At 38.7% G+C, this 22,469-nt stretch overlaps 3 protein-coding genes across 4 annotated transcripts in view; 1 reads left to right on the forward strand and 2 right to left on the reverse strand.

Moving 5' to 3' along the window:
* The window catches only part of LOC101311137 (GPI ethanolamine phosphate transferase 2-like), a 7,467-nt gene extending 5,655 nt beyond the window's left edge, over window positions 1-1,812 (reverse strand). The window contains exons 1-7 of the mRNA XM_004289482.1: window positions 1,623-1,812; window positions 1,386-1,479; window positions 1,154-1,198; window positions 874-1,041; window positions 704-788; window positions 505-611; window positions 194-274 (exon numbers count right to left, since the gene is read on the reverse strand). Coding sequence (XP_004289530.1) covers window positions 194-274; window positions 505-611; window positions 704-788; window positions 874-1,041; window positions 1,154-1,198; window positions 1,386-1,479; window positions 1,623-1,747 — 705 coding nt within the window. The 5' untranslated portion in view covers window positions 1,748-1,812. The remainder of the gene's footprint in view (window positions 1-193; window positions 275-504; window positions 612-703; window positions 789-873; window positions 1,042-1,153; window positions 1,199-1,385; window positions 1,480-1,622) is intronic.
* A 1,083-nt stretch (window positions 1,813-2,895) lies between these two features.
* Window positions 2,896-6,753, forward strand: LOC101299234 (FACT complex subunit SPT16-like). 2 transcript variants are annotated; one of them, XM_004288465.1, is made up of 3 exons: window positions 2,896-2,928; window positions 3,008-3,085; window positions 3,213-6,753. In XM_004288465.1, exon 3 carries the CDS (start codon window positions 3,259-3,261, stop codon window positions 6,496-6,498), a length of 3,240 nt encoding a protein of 1,079 aa, XP_004288513.1. In that variant the 5' UTR covers window positions 2,896-2,928; window positions 3,008-3,085; window positions 3,213-3,258; the 3' UTR covers window positions 6,499-6,753. The 2 variants fall into 2 exon arrangements, with proteins under 2 accessions (XP_004288513.1, XP_004288514.1); XM_004288466.1 differs by having other exon boundaries at window positions 2,898-2,928; window positions 3,008-3,063.
* A 350-nt stretch (window positions 6,754-7,103) lies between these two features.
* LOC101298650 (geminivirus Rep-interacting motor protein-like) lies at window positions 7,104-17,696 on the reverse strand. Its single transcript, XM_004288463.1, has 23 exons — window positions 17,313-17,696; window positions 17,053-17,176; window positions 16,882-16,968; window positions 16,519-16,689; window positions 16,266-16,372; window positions 15,727-15,858; window positions 15,442-15,620; window positions 15,159-15,320; window positions 14,872-14,963; window positions 14,508-14,659; window positions 14,048-14,221; window positions 13,408-13,554; window positions 12,812-13,000; window positions 11,499-11,570; window positions 10,924-10,979; window positions 10,599-10,815; window positions 10,122-10,313; window positions 9,830-10,021; window positions 9,155-9,505; window positions 8,894-8,992; window positions 8,606-8,746; window positions 8,362-8,520; window positions 7,104-7,742 (listed from the first exon to the last, which is right to left on the reverse strand). Exons 1-23 carry the CDS (start codon window positions 17,526-17,528, stop codon window positions 7,287-7,289), a joined length of 3,867 nt encoding a protein of 1,288 aa, XP_004288511.1. The 5' UTR covers window positions 17,529-17,696; the 3' UTR covers window positions 7,104-7,286.
* Window positions 17,697-22,469: the final 4,773 nt, after the last annotated feature.

Below are 22,469 nucleotides of genomic sequence, written 5' to 3' on the forward strand. Positions count from 1 at the left end.
ATAAATCATCCACACTTGGAACTACCCAGTAGAGGCAGTTTTCTAAGTATCGTTATTAAAATATTTTGGGTATTTAACAATGTGGCAGAGTAAAAGTACAAATATTCATCACATCAGTTATCTACAAGTTTATACCTACGCAGTGTTATGTACGAGTTTATAACTACAGTGTTATCTACTAGTTGAGGCTAACCAGAAAATCCCAGTCATCTCTGCTAAGCTCATGACTGAGATGTCGAGAAACATTTTGATCCACCTGTACTGTATCTTTGACCTGTAGCAAAAGTACACATACGGTACAAGTCAGGGTATAAATAAATCTTCTTAACACCCTTAAACACAAAAATGACCGACACGACTTCAAGCTTAAGATGACTAATATATTGAAAAGGTGAAAAATTGCATGACAACTGGCAAACCAAAAATGGCAGTGTCCTATAGATACTCCATAAGCTTCAAAGAAGACGTATGCAAGCACACAATGTTGGTGGTCAAAAGACTTACAAAGAAACTGCTGACTCCATCATGCCTCATAAATAATCCTGGAAACAACTTGAGCCATGTTTCATCACCGAGCATCACCATTTTCCACCCAATCTTGAAAAACTGGCCTGTGAGGCAAAGAAGTGGACAAGTAAAGTTGCAATTCTGGACCGTCTCAAAAACATTCAAGAGCTAATATAGCTTGCTAGTATCGACTTACCCAGAAGATTGTCATCCACCATAGCTTGTGTGTTAAAATTCAAAGCCACATCAAGGAATCCCCCAATTGCTCCAGAAACCATAGCCTGCAAACCAAACCAAAGGCTGATGAGAAAGCAGATTTCCACAAGAATAATCATCTGCACATCAAAACATTGCAAGAGACGCGACCTTCAAACGTGGCATTGTAACAGTTGGAGGTGCGGCTTTAGCATGGTACCCAACTGCCATCCCATTTCCAAGCAGTGACTGAGTATACGGCATAGCCTCCATCAAGTTCTTGTTTGGAGGCTCACCATCCTTGCCTAGAACAAACTCAGCCGGAAGACCATCAATAACCTAAACTGCCATGATCATACAGAAAATAACACGTCTTATAATCAACCAACACATATCGAAAAGATGCAGAAATCTCGAAGAAACTGGTTTTACATTAGGAAACTAACCATACCATCAGTATAAGCCTGTCAAATGCAGGTGGGATTCCAGATAGTTCCTACATTGCCAAATACAACAAACCTTCACACTTTGACACATTCATTGCATTCCGCACAAGTTCAAAATTTGATTGCCAAATCAAATATAATCAAGAGAAAAGCAGTAAACTTTCAGAAACCCAAAATTTCTGAAGTGAAAAATTACCCAAATGCAGAGTAAAAAAACAACAAAAAAAAAAAACAAACCTTATAGAGTGACCTGAGCTGATGAGGAGGCACATCACTCTGGCTCTCATTTCGATTTGAATTGCAAGTGGGTTCTTCAAAACTCTCCGGACCACTTAATCATCAACAAAGTTACCACATTTGAATCAAAATCACAACCCAAAAAAGAAAAAGATTCAATTTTTTTGTGCTTGGGTTTCTATTTTTTCTGGGTTTTGTTTCATAGAGAGAGAGAGAGAGAGAGAGAGAGAAGGGTACCTGTGGCCAGGAAGGGTAGGCTTGACGGGGAAGAAGCCGAAGACGAAGAGAGAGAGGCCGACGAGTTGGATTGCGACTCCGGCGACGGTGAAGAGGGTCAGCTTGGTGCAGGATAATCCGGGCATTGTTGATTTCAAAGGTTGGAGCTTTGAAGAAGAAGAATTTGATGAAAGAGTGTTCCTACTATTTTGGATCCAACTGAATATGGAAGCACCAAGCAATATATACTAGACCAGTCACTCTCGTGTCAAGAATCTCAAAATGGAAGGTCTATGAAATATTTTTACCTGGTCTAGATTTTAACTGTGGGCTTTATTGGTTTTATGTTTTTACCGAGTTATGTGTTTTTCTCTTTGATCACCACAAACAGCTTGGTAGATTAGACTGTGCGTTGGAGGGTTCTCAACGATCCACACTGGTCTCGACCCTCAACTCATTTTGTTCATTTGAAAAACAAAAGAATGTGGCTTTGGTAAAGTCCTGCCCAACTAAATCAAAATGAGAAAGAACCACTCAATTGTCATCGAGTAAAGTAGCATTACATATGAAGCTCTAGAGTGAGGGTTGCAACAGTAATCTAATCATAAAGAGTCTTAGCAAATTGTATAAATTATTGAATTACGTCAACAAAACATACATAAAAACTCAATAAGCGCCATTAAAGTCAAATAATAAGCGCCATTAAAGTCAAACTTCATTGCTTATTTGCTCAACAAGCGGTCTTCATTTAGAAAGATAAAAATTGGTTGCTGAGTGAGCTATCATTTTGTGATCAAAAACAATTTAGGTATGACCATCTCCGTTGTTCTCCTCATCTCACCAAGAGAACATATGCAACATCCACCTCACGTGAAATTTAGCATGCTTCCACTAAACCAACCCCGGTTATTCATTTAATTTGCAATGATTTGTAAAACTGACTATTTTTGAAAATTACTGATGAGGTAAAAATCCCAACTTAAATAGTGATTAGGGCACTGATTGGGTGATTAAAACATACTTTACTAAAAGAAAAGAAAGTGACTAAAGATAACCCATCTGGTACACCACCATTGGTCCTTTGGCCTATAGCGTAGACCAAAACCCAGCTTCCATTTTCTTCTTCCTCTATCTGAATCGAAGTAGAAGACCTCATTAGGGTTTCATTCCAATACGAAAACCCTAAATTACCTTACTTTCCTGAAAATGAGAGAACAACTCTAACTGGGTTAATTGCCAGTCGGCTTTTTCTGTTTTCCGATAACCCAATCCGACGTCGTTTGATTCCCAGTACCCATATATATTATCTGATCTCTCATCGAATTGGGTAAGTAAATTTCTGTTCTTTTTCGATTTGGATTGGATTTTATGGATCAAAGTTGAGATTTTTAGGTGTTGAATTGCAGGCATGGAATTGGGTTTGACTTGGTTCAAACTTGAAATTGAAGCTGATTTGATATTGGTACAAGCACTACTGCATTTTGGTAACTACACAAGCATTTCTGTGCTTTAAAGTTGCTTACTTTATTATCAAGAATCAAAACTTGTGATGAATATTTTGTTAGTTTCTTTCAATTATCGTTTTTGTGATTTTGTAATATATGTGATCAGGATAGTGAACTAGCTGATCTTGCAATCTGTATTTAAGCTGATAACAATGGCCGATCGGAAAGGTAATGTGAAGCCTGCGAATGGGAAGGCATCTGGAACTACGGCGGGGAGCTCCAGTGCATATGTGATTGATGTTAATAACTTCAGCAAGCGGCTGAAGCTGTTGTATACGCATTGGGATGAACACCACAGTGGTCTATGGGGTAACTCGGATGTGCTTGCTATTGCAACTCCTCCGACTTCAGATGATCTGCGGTACCTGAAGTCGTCGGCGTTGAATATCTGGTTGGTGGGGTTTGAGTTCCCGGATACTATCATGGTGTTCACGAAGAAGCAGATCCATGTTTTGTGTAGCCAGAAGAAGGCCTCTCTGCTGGATATTGTGAAGAAGCCTGCGAAAGAGGCGGTTGGTGTTGAAGTTGTGATGCATGTGAAGCTCAAGAGTCAGGATGGAACGGGGATGATGGATAGCATTTTTCAAGCTGTGAAGGCCCAATCGAGCTCTAGTAGTAGATCTAACCCTGTTGTTGGACACATAGCAAGAGAGGCTCCGGAAGGGAAGCTTTTGGAGACTTGGATGGACAAGTTGAATAATGCTAATTTCGAGTTAGCTGATGTAACAAATGGGTTCTCAGACTTATTTTCTGTCAAAGACTCCTCTGAGCTGACGAATGTGAAGAAAGCTGCATTCTTGACTTCTTCGGTGATGAGGAGTTTTGTGGTACCTAAGCTTGAAAAAGTCATTGATGAGGAGAAGAAAATTTCACATTCGTCACTGATGGATGAAACAGAAAAGACCATAGTGGAACCTGCAAGAATTAAGGTGAAGCTGAAGGCAGACAATGTTGATATTTGTTATCCTCCAATTTTCCAGAGTGGCGGAGGATTTGATCTAAAACCAAGTGCTTCAAGCAATGATGAGAATCTTTGCTATGACTCTACCAGTGTAATTATATGTGCTGTTGGATCACGGTACAACAGCTACTGCTCAAATGTTGCTCGAACGTTTCTGATTGATGCGAATTCTACACAGAGCAAAGCTTATGAGGTTCTGCTTAAAGCTCAAGAAGCAGCAATTAGTAAATTGAAATCTGGGAACAAGTTATGTGCCGCATACCAAGCTGCAGTTTCAGTAGTTGAAAAGGAGGCTCCAGAGTTGGCTGGGAACTTGACTAAAACAGCAGGAACTGGAATTGGCCTTGAGTTTCGTGAGTCCGGTCTTAATCTGAATGCCAAGAATGATCGGATTTTCAAACAAGGCATGGTTTTCAACGTGTCTCTTGGTTTTCAGAACTTGCAGGCACAAACAAAAAACCCAAAGACCCAGATATTTTCACTATTATTAGCAGATACAGTTATTGTTGGTAAAGAGAGCCCTGAAATTTTGACTAATGTAAGCTCTAAAGCTGTGAAGGATGTGGCTTACTCATTCAATGATGATGACGATGTTGAAGAAGAGAGGACAAAAATCAAAGCCGGTAATAAAACTCCTGGGAGTACCAAGAGTAAGGCCACACTTAGGTCAGACAACCATGAAATGTCAAAGGAAGAAATACGGAGGCAGCATCAGGCAGAACTTGCCCGCCAAAAGAATGAAGAAACTGCTAGGAGGCTTGCTGGTGGGGATTCTGCAGCAACAAACAATCGTGGTGCTGGCAAGACAATTGGTGATCTGATTGCATATAAGAATGTCAATGATCTGGCTCCTCCAAGAGAGTTAATGATTCAGGTTGATCAGAAAAATGAAGCCATCCTCGTGCCGGTTTATGGAAACATGGTTCCTTTCCATGTAGCCACCGTGAAGAGTGTTTCCAGCCATCAGGACACTACCCAGGACAGTAACCGAAATTGCTACATCCGTATAATCTTTAATGTACCTGGCACTCCATTTACTCCTCATGATGCAAATTCCCTCAAGTTTCAAGGATCAATTTATTTGAAGGAAGTTTCGTTCCGCTCTAAAGACCAAAGGCATATAAGTGAAGTAGTACAGCTTATTAAAACCCTTCGCCGCCAGGTTGCCTCAAGGGAGTCTGAAAGAGCTGAGAGGGCAACTTTAGTTACACAGGAAAAGCTCCAACTAGCCGGAGCCAAATTCAAGCCAAAGAGATTGCCTGATCTAGAGATTCGTCCCAGTTTTGGTGGTCGTGCTAGAAAGCTCACAGGATCATTGGAAGCCCATGCAAATGGGTTACGGTATACTACTTCAAGGTCTGATCAGCGTGTGGACGTTATGTTTAGCAATATCAAACATGCATTTTTCCAGCCAGCAGAGAGGGAAATGATTACCTTGGTCCACTTTCATCTGCACAATCACATTATGGTGGGAAACAAAAAGACCAAGGATGTACAATTTTATACAGAAGTGATGGATGTAGTCCAGACACTTGGTGGTGGAAAGAGGTCTGCCTATGATCCTGATGAGATTGAGGAAGAGCATCGTGAGAGACAACGAAAGAACAAAATTAATATGGAGTTCCAGAACTTCGTGAACCGAGTAAATGATTTGTGGGGGCAACCTGAGTTCAAATCTCTTGACCTCGAGTTTGATCAGCCCCTTAGAGAGCTTGGCTTCAATGGAGTACCTCATAAATCCTCATGTTTCATCGTCCCAACTTCAAGCTGCCTGGTGGAGCTGATAGAGACACCGTTTGTGGTAATTACTCTAAGTGAGATTGAAATAGTGAACCTTGAAAGAGTTGGTCTAGGGCAAAAAAACTTTGATTTGACTATTGTATTCAAGGACTTCAAGCGGGATGTATTTAGAATTGATTCCATCCCATCAACATCACTAGATGGCATCAAGGAGTGGTTAGACACAACTGATCTCAAGTATTATGAGAGCAGGTTGAATCTTAATTGGCGGCCTATACTGAAGACCATTACCGATGACCCTGAAAAGTTCATAGAAGACGGTGGATGGGAATTCTTGAACTTGGAGGTGAGTGATTCTGATTCTGACAATTCTCAGGAGTCAGACCAAGGGTATGTGCCTTCAGATGTACAGTCAGAATCAGGTTCAGAAGATGAGGATGATGAGAGTGAGTCATTGGTGGAGTCCGAGGATGATGAGGAAGAAGAGTCTGGAGAAGACTCGGAAGAGGAAGAGGGAAAGACATGGGAAGAGTTGGAGAGGGAAGCGACCCATGCAGACAGGGAAAAAGGAAATGACTCCGACAGTGAAGAGGAGAGGGCAAGAAGGAAGGTGAAGTCTTTTGGAAAATCTCGGGTACCAGACAAGAGAAACCTTGGTGGCAGCCTTCCTAAGAGGCCCAAATTTAGGTGAGTTTTGACAAAGTATGCAGCAGTTTGAGCCTTTGAGCCACAGCATGACTGGCCATTTAATTACCAGTATTATAGGAATTCTATTTGCTGATATTAAAGAAAAAGTAATAAATATAAAAAAGAAAAAAAACAATCGACAGGGCTTTTGTTTTACATTTGTTGTTCGACTTGTATGTTAGAACTGACCAACTTTTGCAAAAACTAGTCAAAAATTACGTACGGTTCATAATTTCATATGTGCATGTATTGGCAACCGAAATTACATGTGTTTTGTGTGTTTGTTTCATCAATCCATGTATTTTTTTTTTGGTTTGTTTCATGATTTTCATCAATTCAATTCTTGAATCGTATACTCATGTATTGGACTTAAATGTAACGTATGTGTTCTAAGGTGCTTTGCAACCCCATTCCTACTCTCCCCATGGATTATGATCTCCAATTCATTCAACAACAGTTCAACTTTGAATGCTCTCAAAAAGTTCAACTTTGAAAAGACAGGTTCAGACCGTTAAAGGATATTGCAAAGACAATGGTGACCATGATCAGAGACAGCTTCGAAATGCATAGAAAATTGCTGTAAATTTCACCGGCAATTATCCCAACCATGAATAAACTTGCACTATATTGCTACAAATGCCAATGATACAAGCACACATAACCGTGCAGCAACTCAGTATACAACAGATTGCACACTACAGACGTTACAAATGAGCATGTTTTCACATTCCAAAATGAATAACTGTATGATACACGAGTCGCGCCACAACCATGGAGTCCGAAAGTCTTCTTTTATGACTTGACATCTTTTAGGACTCCCCCCTTTTCAAGCTCACCAACTAAATCCCTTAATGAGGGAACTTTCATGGCTAATGTCCGATACAGCCGAGAATACCTAGCTCGAGTTCCATCTGCAGTCCTTGCCAAGGCAAGCACGCTTAGAGCCTCAGGGAGTTGGGAGAATACATGTTTCATCTCCTCGAGGCCCATATTCTCTAGAACCGAAGGTCTTGGGACAACCCTCACAATCTCACCACCTTTAGGCTCTTGAATCTTGGAATCTGCTTTGATAACTAATTCTGAATTTGAGTTTGCTCCACACTTGATGATGAATGGGGTTGTTGAGCCTGTATTGAACTGTAGGACATTCCATTGGGCCACATCAGTTTCAGTACCATATCCGAAATCTGTAGATGGTTTGCGAGCATGTGATTGTTCATGAAGACCATCATCTTCTTCAGGAATGGACTGCAAGCAACATAGAAGTTAAAGCGGGTGAACAAACAAAAAAGTACAATACATTGTAAGGGAAATGTATAAATGCACTGAAGGAAAAGAAGAACTTGATATATCAGTTAGAAAGAGGCTTTTTTAACTTCAATACTCAAGACCAAAGTAGGGAATACAAAAGGATCCATGATTGTATATGCGTTTGCTTGAACCCGTTCTTGTCTTCAAGCTACTAAATGAGTTTGTATTGAGCTCAATTTCAGTTCACTTCTATTGTTCCAGTAATTACAGTTACTGGAAACCTTACTTAGGTTGAATGAACAGAGCAGGTCCAAAAAGAGCATAATAAGATTCCAGATAGGAAAACCGCAATAGACAACCAATGAAAAACAACGATGAGAAAGAAGTGAGAGTGCAAAAAAGAAAGTTAACATGGCAATTTAATATCTAATTTCTTTTTCTATCTTTTGTTTATTAATGACGAATTGGTTTCACTATCCAGAATTCTCCCTACAGCACATAATGTAGCTTCTGTACTAGTCACGCTCGTCCATACAGCATTTTGTAACTCAATTGCAAAAATTGAAGAAGCATATGCCAAATATGTATATCTAATGATTCAGCATTTCGCAGATACCTGAATCACATGACGAGCATCTGAAATTTGCCTTTGTGCACATGGATGATCAATCTCCAGAAGGGAAGGCATTCGTTCGGCAAGTTCATCTAGAGAAGCAAGCAATAGTTTTTTTTTACTCCTGCTCAAGGTGCTTACAGAGGATTGTCGCATTATATCCTGCAATGTAGACATATTATGAGTTCTCCTTTCCAACAATACCCCAAATCAATAAGGAAAACACGAAAACTGCAAGGAGGCAAACCTTGACTTGCTTCACTATGCCATCAAGGGAAATGAGAGATGCTAATCGTGCATCTTCAGCCGCAGTAGAGGGATTCTGAATAGGCGGACCTCCATCTTCCAATGTCAATAAGGCTGCATCACTTCTTATTTGTTGCAGAATCTGATAAAACCATAAATTAGCACAATATCCGAGAATTTGTTTGTCAAGAGTCTAGAATAGAATTACAGAGGCAGTAATAGAATTATATCATTTTTCCTTGTAAGGTTGTTCGTTTCATTTCAAGATGTGCAGATAAAAAAGGACTACCTTTCTCCTTTTGTGATCAACCGACTCAAGAGCTGATCGCAGTTTCGCAACTTGTGCTGCATCTTCTGCCCCTTCTGATGCCAATGTCCCAGCAATGTCCTAGAATATAAAAAGAGAAATTGAAAAGACAACCAATAATTCATTGATAGAGATTCCGCAAGTGTTTATTATCAAAGAAGTAATTCAGCCCTCACACATTTTGATGGACCAAAAGAAAAAAGTAAAATTTATATCAGCAAAAAACTCAAGAATGCTATCTACCTTCAAGTGCTGCAACTGAGAACTATAAACCCGCTTCGAATACTCAGATAGAAGTTGACCAAGAGCATCTGTATTTGGAGGAATTGCAGCACCAAGTCCAGCCATCCAACCATCCATTATTGCAGTTGAAAGAAGTTCCAATTGACCAGTTGCGCCTCCTGATGCGTCATCTCCCGTGACAGAGAGAAAGTCAAAATGCTCTGCAAGCCAGGATCTGAGTTGGCGCTGCAGCTCACCGGCTGGTGTATGAACAAAGAGAGCAGCAAGAGCTTTATTTCCAACTGCAAAAATTTTTGCTTCCTCATTTATTTCCCTAAGCTTTCCTGCAGTTATCTGCTGCCGTGGAGAGTCCTGTACATTTAAGCGCTTAGAGCCACGTCTTATAAACCATTTCTAGCAAAAGAGAACTGTAAAAGCAAAGTGCAAAACTATTTAGAGTACGTGTACTTTGGTAATGAAAAAAAGGAGTATCCAAAGACTTTAACAGAAGAGAGTACAACAATCTCCTCCACTAAAATAGAAATATTGGCTAATCCTGTGGTCTGGCTTCTGTCTGTGTTGGAAGAATTCTCTCCAAATCCAGGAGAGAGAGAGAGAGAGAGAGAGAGAGATAGAGAGAGACAGAGACAGAGATAGAGGCAGAGAGATAGAGAGACCACAACTTATAGGAGCTACCTGATCAAGTCCGCGTATCTTTGATACAACAGATGAGAACTTGGATTTCTTTTCTGGCTTTAGATTCACTTTGAACCCTTGGACATGCACATCAACATAGCTCACAGGAGATCTTCCAGGGCTGCTACCCCGACTGGAGCTTCTACTACGTCCAGTATTAGCCTTCTCTAGAAAATTCTCAACGGGAGAAACCTGTAAATAAAAAGATGGAAATACAGTAAGCACTAAATCATATGCAGGGAAAAGAAAAATATAGCAACAAAGTGAAAAGTCACGTGACTTATTTCATTACCTTGATGGACTGCAGCTCTGGTGATCTAGCAAGCAAAGATCTAATATACAAAATTCTAACACGGGATACAAGCATGGTATCCATTACCCGCTGCGGTTCCATTTTACGAATAAAAGAGAAAACAGCATCTCTTATTTCAGCAAGTATTTCATGCTCCCTAGAAGCCCCAGCTTTAATTACTGCAGCCAGAACCTGTAAGAGAGATTACATGTGCACATCAAACTTGAATAATAACGAATTACCAATATGAAAACTAGATGCAGCGTGTTCGCAGAAATGATAAAAATAATCATCCCCACCAAGCCAATCAACTTGGTGGTAACGTTTATTTTTTGGTTGATATTTTTTTCTTTTGGTAAACGGAAGTTACATATGACAAAAGTTAACCATCAATATCTCATATTAAGACATTATGACACATCCATTATCATTGCACATTATCATAAATGAAACAAATAAAGCCAATGACCAACCTACCAGCATCAAAAGTTTGTTTGCACCATCTGAAATGGCAGCAAGACTGTCGTGTTGTTCAGGGTCAAAATCATTCAAGGCAGAAGTTAGATATTCTCCTGCAGGGGTAGTTTTGACTTTCTCAAGACCTGATTTTACCAGGGCAACTGTACCATCAGTTTTATCTGCAGTAACTGCTAGTGATGAAGGAACTTCCATCGACTGCCCTCTACTATCATTCCTGTTTTAAAGTAATGAAAAGAAAGTTTAGTGAAAATCTTCTTTCTAGGAGAAGCAAACTGTTGAAAAGTAGATTATAAGACAAAAATTATAAACACTTAAGTATTACCTCCCAAGGTCCCGAGACTGAACATTTAGCATCCCCTTTGATAATGGACTTGACAACTGAGAGAGAAAATTACATAATCAGAATTCTTGAATAATCCTAAATCTCACATCCAACCAAAAGAAATTGATGTGTACACAGTTTATCTGATCAACACGGCATCAGAAGTAAGGGAAAAAAAGTGATAGTTTCCACAAGACGTCACATCAGAGATAATGAAAATTCATATGACATCACGCTTCTGCTATTAAAACATTTCATAGTTGGAAAATCCCCAAACTTTTCATTTATCCAATGGCATAAAGAATAAAAGAAATACATATTAATACATGAAATAGCTACCATGGAGTCAGAGACTCTGCTTCTGATGAAACAAGAAAGTCTATGTATGCAACAATAAGGACATCAGATGTGATTTGACAAACAAACGGGGAAAGATGGAGGAGGGCGGGACGACAAGAACAACAACAACATAATGATGTAGCACAGTAGCAGATACATAGGAGTGCGTGTGTGATTTGAAACTGTATAACAAGATGTCCTCCAAAAAAATTTAATGAAAATGGAATAGAAGAAACCTGTGGTGGTGCAGCCAAAGATGCTTTCTCTGTTAATCTATCGAACAACTTTTCATTTTCTTCATGCAACCTCTGAAGAGAGAGCATAGTAATCATTTCAGAACCAACCAGAACAGTACAAGCATACTAAATGACATTTGAAAATATATAAAGAGACCACATTTTGATGCACAGATGAAAAACCATGAATGAAATAGGAGACTACTACACAACAAAACTACTTATTCCAAAGGACTGCAGTTTTTAACTTTTTATGAGTCAATTTAATTTGAAACAAAATACAAGAAAAGCAAAACCAGAGGTAAGTTCAAAGGAGACCAGAACATAATCATGCCTTGTGTGTCGTTACAGTAGTTTTTGCATTGTAAATAAAAGAAAGAAGTCCATATCGGGAATATTCACGCTTGTAGCATGACGTTCAAAGGCATAGCTACATGGGCATCAGATAAGTACTTGACCCTGCTCACCAGCTTGACAGAGTCCATTATGTCATTAAGTTTTTACTTTTATATAAGAAAAGTAAGTGGTTTTGCCCCTTCTAAAGCAATAAAATAGTTATTTTTAAATAATTTTGTGACACCTGATTCTAAAAAATACTTTGTTTCTTTGGTATCTATTCTTCTCCTTCTCTTCCGATCCTCTCCTTAATTTGTTTATCATTCTTTTTTACAAGTTTGTTCTTTCTTTTTTCCAGTTATTATCATAGGAAGAAACTTCAGGGAAATATATCTTCTTTCTACCTCGTTAGATGATTATTTGTGGATTAGTATAAAGTATTTTAAAACCACCCAGTACTAGCTATGTAAGTTTGACCACTCTTAACAAAAATTTTGGCTACAGCACTGATGAGATCTATAGAATGGATAATACATGGATACTCTCTGATAACTCCAGACTTCAATACATGCCCCGTTCTGATTCATTGTATTTCGAACAGGATGGATAAAACGTACTCTAGCCCATATACAATTTCTTCTTCTTTTTCCAGTACCTAGAATTCCCCAGAACCCACTTCGTGGACCAGGGATCAGAAATGAACTGAGACCTCCTTTCAAACCCTTTAAGCCATATGAGATACGAAACTCTAGAAAATAGACAGGTAGATACAGTGAGGGTGTCCGTAATGCACATAACACAGGAGCAAACCGTGGCCTTAACGGTTCCTACTAACCCCTCATTGTCTAGCCCATGTACAGAAAACAATGCTAACAAATATAAGAGGCCATGTTTGGATGTCTTGGCAATCCATGATCACTGAGTAACTAGCATTATTTTACACAGAAAACATGTAGACTTACGGCCGAACAGCATACCTCTATTAATGCATCCCGTTTTTTAAGCTCCTCTTCCAGTTTCTTAGTTACAGGCGGAGATTCCATGTCATCCCCAGTTGCCTTGGAATTTGACAGAGTTGCAGACCCCAGTTCTGAGCCTAATGTTGACCGGCCATCATGGGAATGAAGAGCTTCATTGAGTTTGGATTCAATACTCTTAACTTTGTCCTGAACCAGCAGTTAAACTTAGAGAACACCATACAGTGCAACCTTGCAAACTAAAATTTCTTGATCAATAAAATAATTAAAATATAAAACTGAAACTTCTATATAAGTGATGTAACTATAGGTCCATTCATTCGACCCCTTTTAACAATATAATGAAATTGAACGTCAAAACATCCACTTGACAATGAAAAAAGTGCCACCAATACTTTAATGAGGAAACCACATACAGCAACATACATCTATAACTATTTTAACTATGATTGGGCTGAATTATATCTCATACAATGTCGAACAATAGCCATGCAAACAAAGCCCAACTGCTGACCCCCACAGTTTTTTACAGTAGTTGAAGGCGAACATTAAACTCTAACAGAAGTAAATGGGAATAATAAGCAGACATAACCAACCTGCAGAGCCTGAATCGTAGAATCTCGCTGTTCAATCTGTATCTTTTGGTCTTGCTCTACCTGTAACAGTTGAGCAACTTGGTTTCTAAGCTGTGCGTTTTGTTCCCTTTCTATCTTTTGCTTATCCGCAAGCATAATATTCTCTGACTGCATCAAATGAGAATATTAACCAGTTTAGCAGCTACATGATCAATAACAAATCAAACTATCAAAGTAGATGGAAAAACACCAACAACGCAATAATAAATAGACTACTTGAATCAACTGTAAAGAAATTCATCAACTGGAGTTGCTGAACTAAGAAGCCAGAATGCATTAAGATTAGTTATTAATCTTGAACATCTTCAAAGTTTTAAGCAAGTAAGCAACTGAGTTGGGAAGAAATTTTTCTGACTTCCAGTAACATGTAAGGCAGTCTTTATTTTATCTTTAAGAGAAAGAAAAAAATCGGAACATGACATAAAGATAAACAGCATAAACCAGAAAGCTACACCAAATATGAATGATAAATTAACAGTAGACATGAGGCCCATTATTAAGAGAAACAAACAGCATAAACCAGAAAGCTAGACCAGATGTGATTACTAGCAACAACCAGTACCGTCCAAGTCAATTTGAAAACCTTAGGAAATTACACAACCTTTAAATCCGACTGCAATGTATAAGAAACTTTCCACGCCTTCTGGACTTCATTGAAGAGCAAGACACACTGATCATTAGCATCCTTCAGTGCATGTTTAAGTCCCAAAACTTCTTGTTTCAGATCTTGACATTCTTTTTCTTTTTCATACAACTCCCTGCGTGCATCATTTGCCTACAAGAGCAATCACAAATTCAGAATCAAAAATCGATTTTATAATCTTTACTCATATCAGTGTGTTAACTGGTACAAACTCAAGAAGTAAATTGTCTTGAAGGAATTATGAACTAAGCAAGTTTATATTGGGACTCCAGGTTTAAATTGATGAAATGGTTATTTCTATACCAAGATTAAATTAACTTTTTTGTCTCATTTTAAGCATTTAATTAACTCCTAACAGCAATAACTCAAGTCCAGAGAGAGAAAGATAAATATGATAAATAAAGAGAGAGGAACTCACTGTATCTCTCCATTTCTTAATTGTATCTCGATTACCAAGGCTTAGAACAGCATTTCGAGCTCTAGAAGCAAAATTGAGGGATGATAATGTCTCCGACAGATTCAACGCATTTGGACAGACGTTAACAATCATCAGAGTTTTTGAACTTCCACCTGCAGAAGGTTTACACGATGGTCAATCTGACACAATAACCATCAAACCAGGCAACCAGAAAAGTAAATAAAACAATTTTCGTTACTATTGCTCTTTCATCGTAGAATGATATATGACCAAAATCAGTTATAAGTTATAACATAAATGTCAAAACAGCTCTGGATAAGGTGGTTTAGTAATAAAGAAAAGAAAAAAAAGGAAATAGGATTACCTAGTGAGTCTGCAAGTACTTTAGTGAGCATTGAATTTTCATAAGGGATAGCATCCTTTTTCGAAGTCAAAGAAGACAATACATCTCCCAATCTGCATGCACAACATCAAATGCAATTGAGTACAGGAAAACAGGAGTAAATTAGAAGCAACAACATTTTGCACATTATAAAAAGAGATGATACATCAACAGATGCAGTGTTCATGCAAAAACTCAGCATGGGCTGAAAAAAAAAATCTAACTTTCGTTGCAATAAACTAAAAACTCTTATTATCATCAAAACATACGCTGAAAGTGATTTCATGACATGCAGCAAGTCCGTCACACGCTCACTGCTATCATCTTCAGCAATTAAGCCTTCACTTCCAGCTAAGTCAACCATAGAGAGCTTGCTGTATGTATTTTCCCCAGTGATCAAATTATTGTAGTATATATGTATTGTGATGATCCTGAGAATAGAGAAACCAGAAATCCACCTCAGATAAGTTATTTTATCTTACGTATAACCATAAACTAAGAATTGCTATTAATTTATACATGAAGTTTAACAATACAAACTTTGGTACATACAAATGAGAAACGTTGAACTTTGAGGGATCATTTCCTCGTCTCTGAAATGCAGCTTTCAATACTTTAGAGAAGTCCAGTGGGTTATCAACTTTTTCCTGGACAAGTTCTACAAAAAAATCTGGAGACCCCATGCGAATCTTTGGCAAAGCATCTCCTGATTCTGAGAGTAAATCCCTAATCTAAAACAACAATGATGGATTCAGATCAAAACTACGATGAGAACACCATGCTCGAAAACCATTTAGATAAACCAGAAACCAGTATATATTTGTTAGAATTACACACCTGTTCATTGTAGAGCTCAAAAACTGTAACAGAGAACTTGAATCTAGAAGTAGAAGTTGTATCAGAATTGGCTAGATCAAATAGCTCCTCGAACGAACGAGCATATAAACCACGGTCATGGCTAGAACCTTCCTGGAAATTGTCAAAAACGGCCAAATATCATTAAGTTGTTGTTTGAAGTGAACGTGATAGAATTGAAACTACTCTGATTAAAAATGAAATGGGCAAAAAGTATCATAACAATAATTTTAAAGTAAATTCTGCCTATTTCTAGATGAAAGATGAAGAAGGGATACTTCACAGGGATTTAAGGTTCAATCAATGGTCAAGAATCACTTTTAGTTTGTTTTGAAAATTTGTTGCATGATTTACAAATATCAATCGTTTCATACAGGAATTTTAGAATAAACTTTTGAAGTTATAAGACCTTTATAGCAATATAGCAGTCTATGATGGATCGCATGTTGACATAGACACACAGAATTATAAGAATGAGACGACAAAAGCTCAGAAAGAAAGAGAGAGGAAAAGAGAGTAACCATAGTGTGTGTCTTTCCTGAGTTGGTTTGCCCATAAGCATAGATGGAAACATTATATCCATCCAATGCTGATTGCACCAATGGCTGAACATCACGGAAAAGTTCAGCTGACAAACAAAATAATGACAGAGATATTTTAGAAACACACGTACAATAACGCCGGTGTATATAAATGTGTATATATATATATATATGATGTAGGACAACAGCAATGTGAAGGAGAAAATAGTGAAAGAATAAAAGGTTTTCTCACCTTGTCCAACATGAGGTCCATAAACTCTATCGAGTTCAAATTCCTTCTTGGGGTTGGCCAAGGCTGCATCACCAGTGGTGACACGGATATTGCAATCATCTGGATATTCAACAACTGAGGGACCTTCATCCTCGAATAATGGTCGTGTACGACAATATACTTTAATGTTCCCTGGAATTAAAAATGCTAATTAAAACCGACTGCCACATTCAAATTTTGTAACCCTGACAACACTTGAACAACTTTGCAGCATAACTTAATGTGAAAAAAAATTAATGCTGCATACATGTGTGTTTGTTTGAGTGTGCGTGTGTCCAAATGAGAGAGAGTTCCAAAAGAAGAAAACTCACAGAAGATGAGTACCTTTGGCTGTCAATAAGTCATTGAACAACCTTCTCTTCTCATTGATCAGCGGAGCAATTCTAGCCTCGGTTTCAAGCGCAAACTGATCTGAAATTTTCCAACACAAACTTTCAAAACAGCACTAAAAACCTTACAAAAAGTAACACGGAGAGCAACAACCTACATCCTTACCTAGCTTTCGGGTTTTTGCAGCAAGAACACCAAGATACCGAGTAACTCTTTCGAGTTTCGCATTCGAATACTCACTCAACTCACTCGCTTCTTGTCTCAGCTCCAAGTAATCCTCTTTCGCAAGCTGTCCAATCAAATCAAACACTACAATCTTCACTAAACCAGCTTCAACGAGCTCAAAGCCCAAACATTTACAGCTCAATTTTCAAAATGCACTTCAACAAAACCACTAATCATCTCGATTAACCAAACCGCCATACCTTAACTTTATCCTGAAGCTTCTGGAGCTTGGACGCCACGGACTGGTTGGAAAGCTCGGACTGAGCCAACGCCGTGGCCGCCGAGATCGAGTACCTCCTCCCGGGCCTGTAACCGTCGTCGTTGTCCGCCGTCGTCGTCGTCGACGAGGAGCTCGACCATTTCCGTGGCTCGAAGCCACTGACCTCCCAGTTCCACTTGCTCCTCTGCTCCGCCATTGTTGAAAAAACCTAGAGAGAATTTGAAATCGGCGATTTCAAATTTCCCCAAATTTGAAAAGCAGAGGAAAATGGCTTTTGGCTCTGGTGGACCTAGAGAATTGGGATCATCTATATTTTCAAGTTTTTTTTTTTTAATTTTTTGAAGTGCTTTTTTGATTTTGGGACATAGAAATGGAGTGGAGGGATGTGTCTGTGTTTTACAGACTGCCATCTGATTGGGTGAGAGGGTGTGACGGCGTCGTTTTGGTGTTTTAGGGGACACTTTTGGGTCGCAGAAGTCTTGTGCTTGGTATTAGTTCACGTCTTTGATTCTGTAGATAAGGCAAGAGAAAATGACATCCTACACCAAAACCGTAGTTGGAGCGATCCTAGACTCCTAGTGAGCAAATGAGCCGAATTTTCAGGCCCCTTAAATGCATTATCAAGATCAAAACTTAACTTTGATGGTTCGGTTAGGCTTGGCACAACTACTATTGGCTTAATAAAACCTTATTGGTACTACTAATGTATTGGTGGCAGAAGACACTTCTTTGGGGGAAGGTTTGCACACAACTTTCTTCATCATCATCATCAACACATTGTAATGGAGGGAAATTCGAAGCTGCTTTTAGATTGCCTCGTAGGTCAAGCTTCAGTTTCTTAGCAGTTGAAAACCCTGTTACATGATATATTGATATTCAACAATTACAATCTCATTATCAATGGATTATCTTCCGTCATACATATCGGAGGCAAATATTATTGTTGATACATTAGTTGGTTTAGCTCATGGTGCTACCTCTCATTGATTGGTTTAAGTGTCTTCGTATTTTTATGTTTTTAAAATTTCATTTGGATCAACTGAGAAGGGGGTTGTGAGAGGATTTAATGTTGCAGCATATTATGTTAAACAACCTGATTTCACATAACCCTATATTGGATTTCTCTAGCTTCCATCAGTAGTGATTTTGGTAGGAGATCTAGTAGATAAGTACATAGTAAGTAGAAAAGCATATCAGCAAGATATAATCTTCAAGGAGACCTTGCAAGTTGCAACAAGAGTCAAGGGAACAACATTGTACTACTTAGAAGGTGAAAACATAAGAAAAACATAGCTAGTTATGTAAGTTACAATCGCTCCACCAAAATCATAGGTGAGTATTTTGAGACTCTAGGTTTTCAGTAGCAAGGCAACGGCAAACACCGGTCCTCTACCTGTCTCTGGGTTTCTCAGGTGTCACTCCTTCTTGGTGGCGCAAGGTTAGTATTTGCTCTCGAAGTTGGTGTTTGGATCTGAATCGATCAGGTTTTGGTAGGACATGGCATGAGTGAGACGTGAAGGAAGGGACTATAGTGTTGGGTCCGGATTCGAAGATGACTAATCTCTTTTAAGAACGGTGGAAGTACTTGTCATCGTGTTGATTGTGTTTTGCGGCGGACTTGGTATTTTTCTACAGTTATGTGCTTGCTAATTAAGAAAGGTGATTTGGTTGTAGGTGGCTCTTCTTCCTTTTACAACGGATTGGATATGCAATAGCAACGACGGAAGTTTGGTGACAACCGAATTTGAGCGCATCAACTCAGGTTAATATCTTAGGGTCTGAGGCAGCAGCTTCTTTAGCAGCTAAGGAGAGCAGCTAAGGAGCGGTAATGATACATATCCGGGTCTTTCATATTTGAGGTTTGTCGGGATGGTGGAAGACACTGGCGATAGGTATAGAGATAATCGTCGAGGTTTTTCTCAATTGGTTCAGTCCGGTGAGCTTGGGTGAGGTAGTTGATGGGCAATGGGCTACTAGGCATATGTCATGTTGGGCTTCGTTTTGGAGTTTTATGAGTGGACTCAAAATTTGTATATATGATATTACCCTCGTCCGAATAGTAGTAGGATGATCGCTATGGAATCTTTCCAGAGTGTCATTCGCTTGATGTGGTGGCAAGAGGTGACTGTTTTTTTTTACGTTCAACCAAAAACGTGATCGGCTTAGCATTAAGAAAAGCAATCCCTAGGGTTACCAACGAGCGATGGTAGTACTCAATGACTACGATGACTTTTCTAAGATCGGAGTAGTGAAACTAGATTTTTGTTTTGATACGGTTAAGCTTTCAGGCATCCCTCCAGCGTTGATGGCGGAACCAACGATCATATAAATTGGTGGTACCATTGGAGAAGCTCTGCTTGTTTACCGCTCTGCTCTTCATCAAGGGGATGTTAGGGTTCGGGTACTTCTCTATCAACGATCTAGTTCGAATTAATCAAAAGGTTAGAATTTCACCTACTGATATATATCCTTACTCTTTGTTATCGTTATGAGAGATTAGTGGAGCTTTATCGGTAGTATAGCATGCTCGATCGAGAACTAGAGGAGAAACTAGCATCTATTGTAGGATCAGCATCGGTGTTGACTCCAAACATCCCAACGGTAGTAGTCCCTTCCACCCTCCTCATGTCCTTCCCACTACCTTCTTGTTCTAGAAACGATTTGTTCAAATAAGAAAGTCGTCGGTGGGGGACGATGATGTTGCTGCTGCTACTAGGTTCTATGCTCCTTTGCAGATTTGTGAAGTGTGCCGTCAACATGAAGGGGAGACCCAGGAGCGTACAAAGCACTTTCTTGCCATGGTGATTGGTGACTTGCAGCCAGAGAACCTAGGGTTGCCATCTTCTTCAGATTCTTCAACAATTTGATCTACCTATACTGTTAAGAAGGTTTAAAAGAAATAAGGTTGTCCCCATGGTAGCCGGAATAAGCCAAAGAAACTGGTAATGATGGTACGATGTTTGTGCTTGGTTAAGAGTTGGACAATGAAACGTGCCCTATGTACCATGGAGGAGCGCTAGGTGGTGGATGCAGCATTCTAGGTTGTTTTAAGCCTTGAAGTCCTATATGCCCTAGAATTAGAGGGTAGCTACCCTCTTCCTTGCATTGTACATTATTGGTCTTAGGCCACAAAAGGTTTAGGGTAGTCCTATATTCTAGAGTTTTGTAGGATAACGAGTCCAGCTTGTTTCTTTTGTCGTTTTTATTTTTTGAACTTTAAATTTTTTGTATTTTAGTTTTTTATTGACTAGTTATTAGTTTTGGGCTCGAATAAGTGATCATTGTAATTGTATTAAGCAATCGTAGTATTATCTCTAGTTTCACCGAGTGAGGTCGTGATGATTTTATATCAATAGATTATTCTTCCATTGTCCTAAAAAAGAAGAAACAAAGGCTATTTGAGCTTGTATTGGATTTTTTTTTTGGGAGGAACTTGTAGTGGAGTTTACCTTCTACTTGACCAACATAATACTCTCCCAAATGAAATGAATCCAACCTTTTAAAAAAAAAAGTACATAGTAAGTGGAGGATTTATCATCCTACCCTATGCTCAATTTAATCGGAAATAATTGGCAATGACCCAGCTTTTTTCTGGAAACGATCGACTATTGTAGGTTTGCAATTAATCGTTTATAGGTAGGATCCCTTCTCAACTCTAACCTAACTAAATCTTATCAAGTATTTATGGTTACCATAAGTTGCTACGTAGTGCTCTCGGAACCTAGAAATGTGACCAAATTAAGCCTCACATTGAACTCCAATCTAACTCTACGTATGTTCCAATTTATTGACACGCAATACTCGATCGCGATCGATCTGTAACAAACAAGTAATTAATCCTGGATGAATTACTCGTTCTCTGCTGATCGAAATTCTTTACAGAAAAGAGACCACACATAGTTTATGAGCAGCATGAAGACTAGAGGAGCAGCAGGAGCTAACTAGGGCAACTTATTTTATAACAGCATATGAAGATCCAGGTACAGTGAGTTACTATAGCCAATTAGCCATACAAGTACTGATGCAACCAGGCCAGACTAAAATCAGGACACTCTTGAACTAATCCACAGATTCTTAAGTAGGCTGGATAAACCCAAGAGACTCGATCTAGATCAGGGGACCAAGTATTCCTATATTCTTAGCTGTGTGGCGCCATTACTCGGGGTTTCACATATGGAAATAATTTTCGATTCATCAATGGTCTCGCAAATATATATAGTCCCCTTTTAGAGAGGGATCCCTCTTTGAAATTAAAGTGAGGGACTCCTTATTTCGCTCATTTTCAGGTCGTATTTCCACATCTCAACCGTACAATGTCTAAAACACAGTGTGTAGATCATTCTTGCAAAGTTTCATCAAATTTGAAGATCATTTGAGCTTTCGTAATCATAATTTACACGAACGGTTCTGTTTGGACAACTTTTGTTTTGTTGATTTATTTAATCTAATTTGGTACCCAAATGATCTTCAAATTTGATGAAACTTTGCAGGAATGATCTTCACATTGTGTTTTAGACATTGTACGGTTGAGATGTGGAAATAAGACATGAAAGTGAGCGAAATAAGGAGTTCCTCACTTTAATTTCAAATAGGGATCCTTCTCTAAAAGGAGACTGTATATATATATATATATATATAATTAATTATATGCCAAATTAGTTTACCATTATATGGAGTCATTCTACTGTTGCATGTATAATGATGAAGATGATCAATAACATCAACACAAAATTTAGGTAATCGATCATGAAAAAATATAGAACATACTTCAACAAGGAAAATTAGCCAGAACTAACACAAGTACACAACCTACGAGAACAGTTCATCTTGCATATATATTTGCCACTTTGCGTAGCTAGCTAGGAGATTTTCACTGCAAAGAAAATAACATTAAAGCAACCGTGGTCATAATATCACATCTCACTTTTTTATGGAGCATGCACAGAGATTATATGAGGAAAATACCAAATCAAATTCTGTTATTGGAAAACAACATCGGGTATCCATTGGAGCTTCATCCCCAAAATAACATCAACATCCAACATCCAAGTGATGTTGTTTTGGGAATTAGGGGAGGCGAGTTCTGTTATTAGGGACACAACACGCGCAAGAGGTGTTCATCAGTGAGAAGATTAGA

This window comes from Fragaria vesca, linkage group LG1, assembly GCF_000184155.1.
Source record: "Fragaria vesca subsp. vesca linkage group LG1, FraVesHawaii_1.0, whole genome shotgun sequence".
Taxonomy (NCBI): Eukaryota; Viridiplantae; Streptophyta; class Magnoliopsida; order Rosales; family Rosaceae; genus Fragaria; species Fragaria vesca.

Bases quoted from the DNA above. Each gene is read 5' to 3' on its own strand.
- LOC101299234 (XM_004288465.1), top strand. From the start codon at position 3,259: ATGGCCGATCGGAAAGGTAATGTGAAGCCTGCGAATGGGAAGGCATCT.
- LOC101298650 (XM_004288463.1), bottom strand. From the start codon at position 17,528: ATGGCGGAGCAGAGGAGCAAGTGGAACTGGGAGGTCAGTGGCTTCGAG. The intron at 10,022-10,121 runs GTAATGAAATAA...TTTTATTTACAG, and splicing joins CAGAGCTGCAGTCCATCAAG to GTTTCTCCCGTTGAGAATTT. The intron at 9,506-9,829 runs GTAGCTCCTATA...TTAAATGTACAG, and splicing joins AGATACGCGGACTTGATCAG to GACTCTCCACGGCAGCAGAT.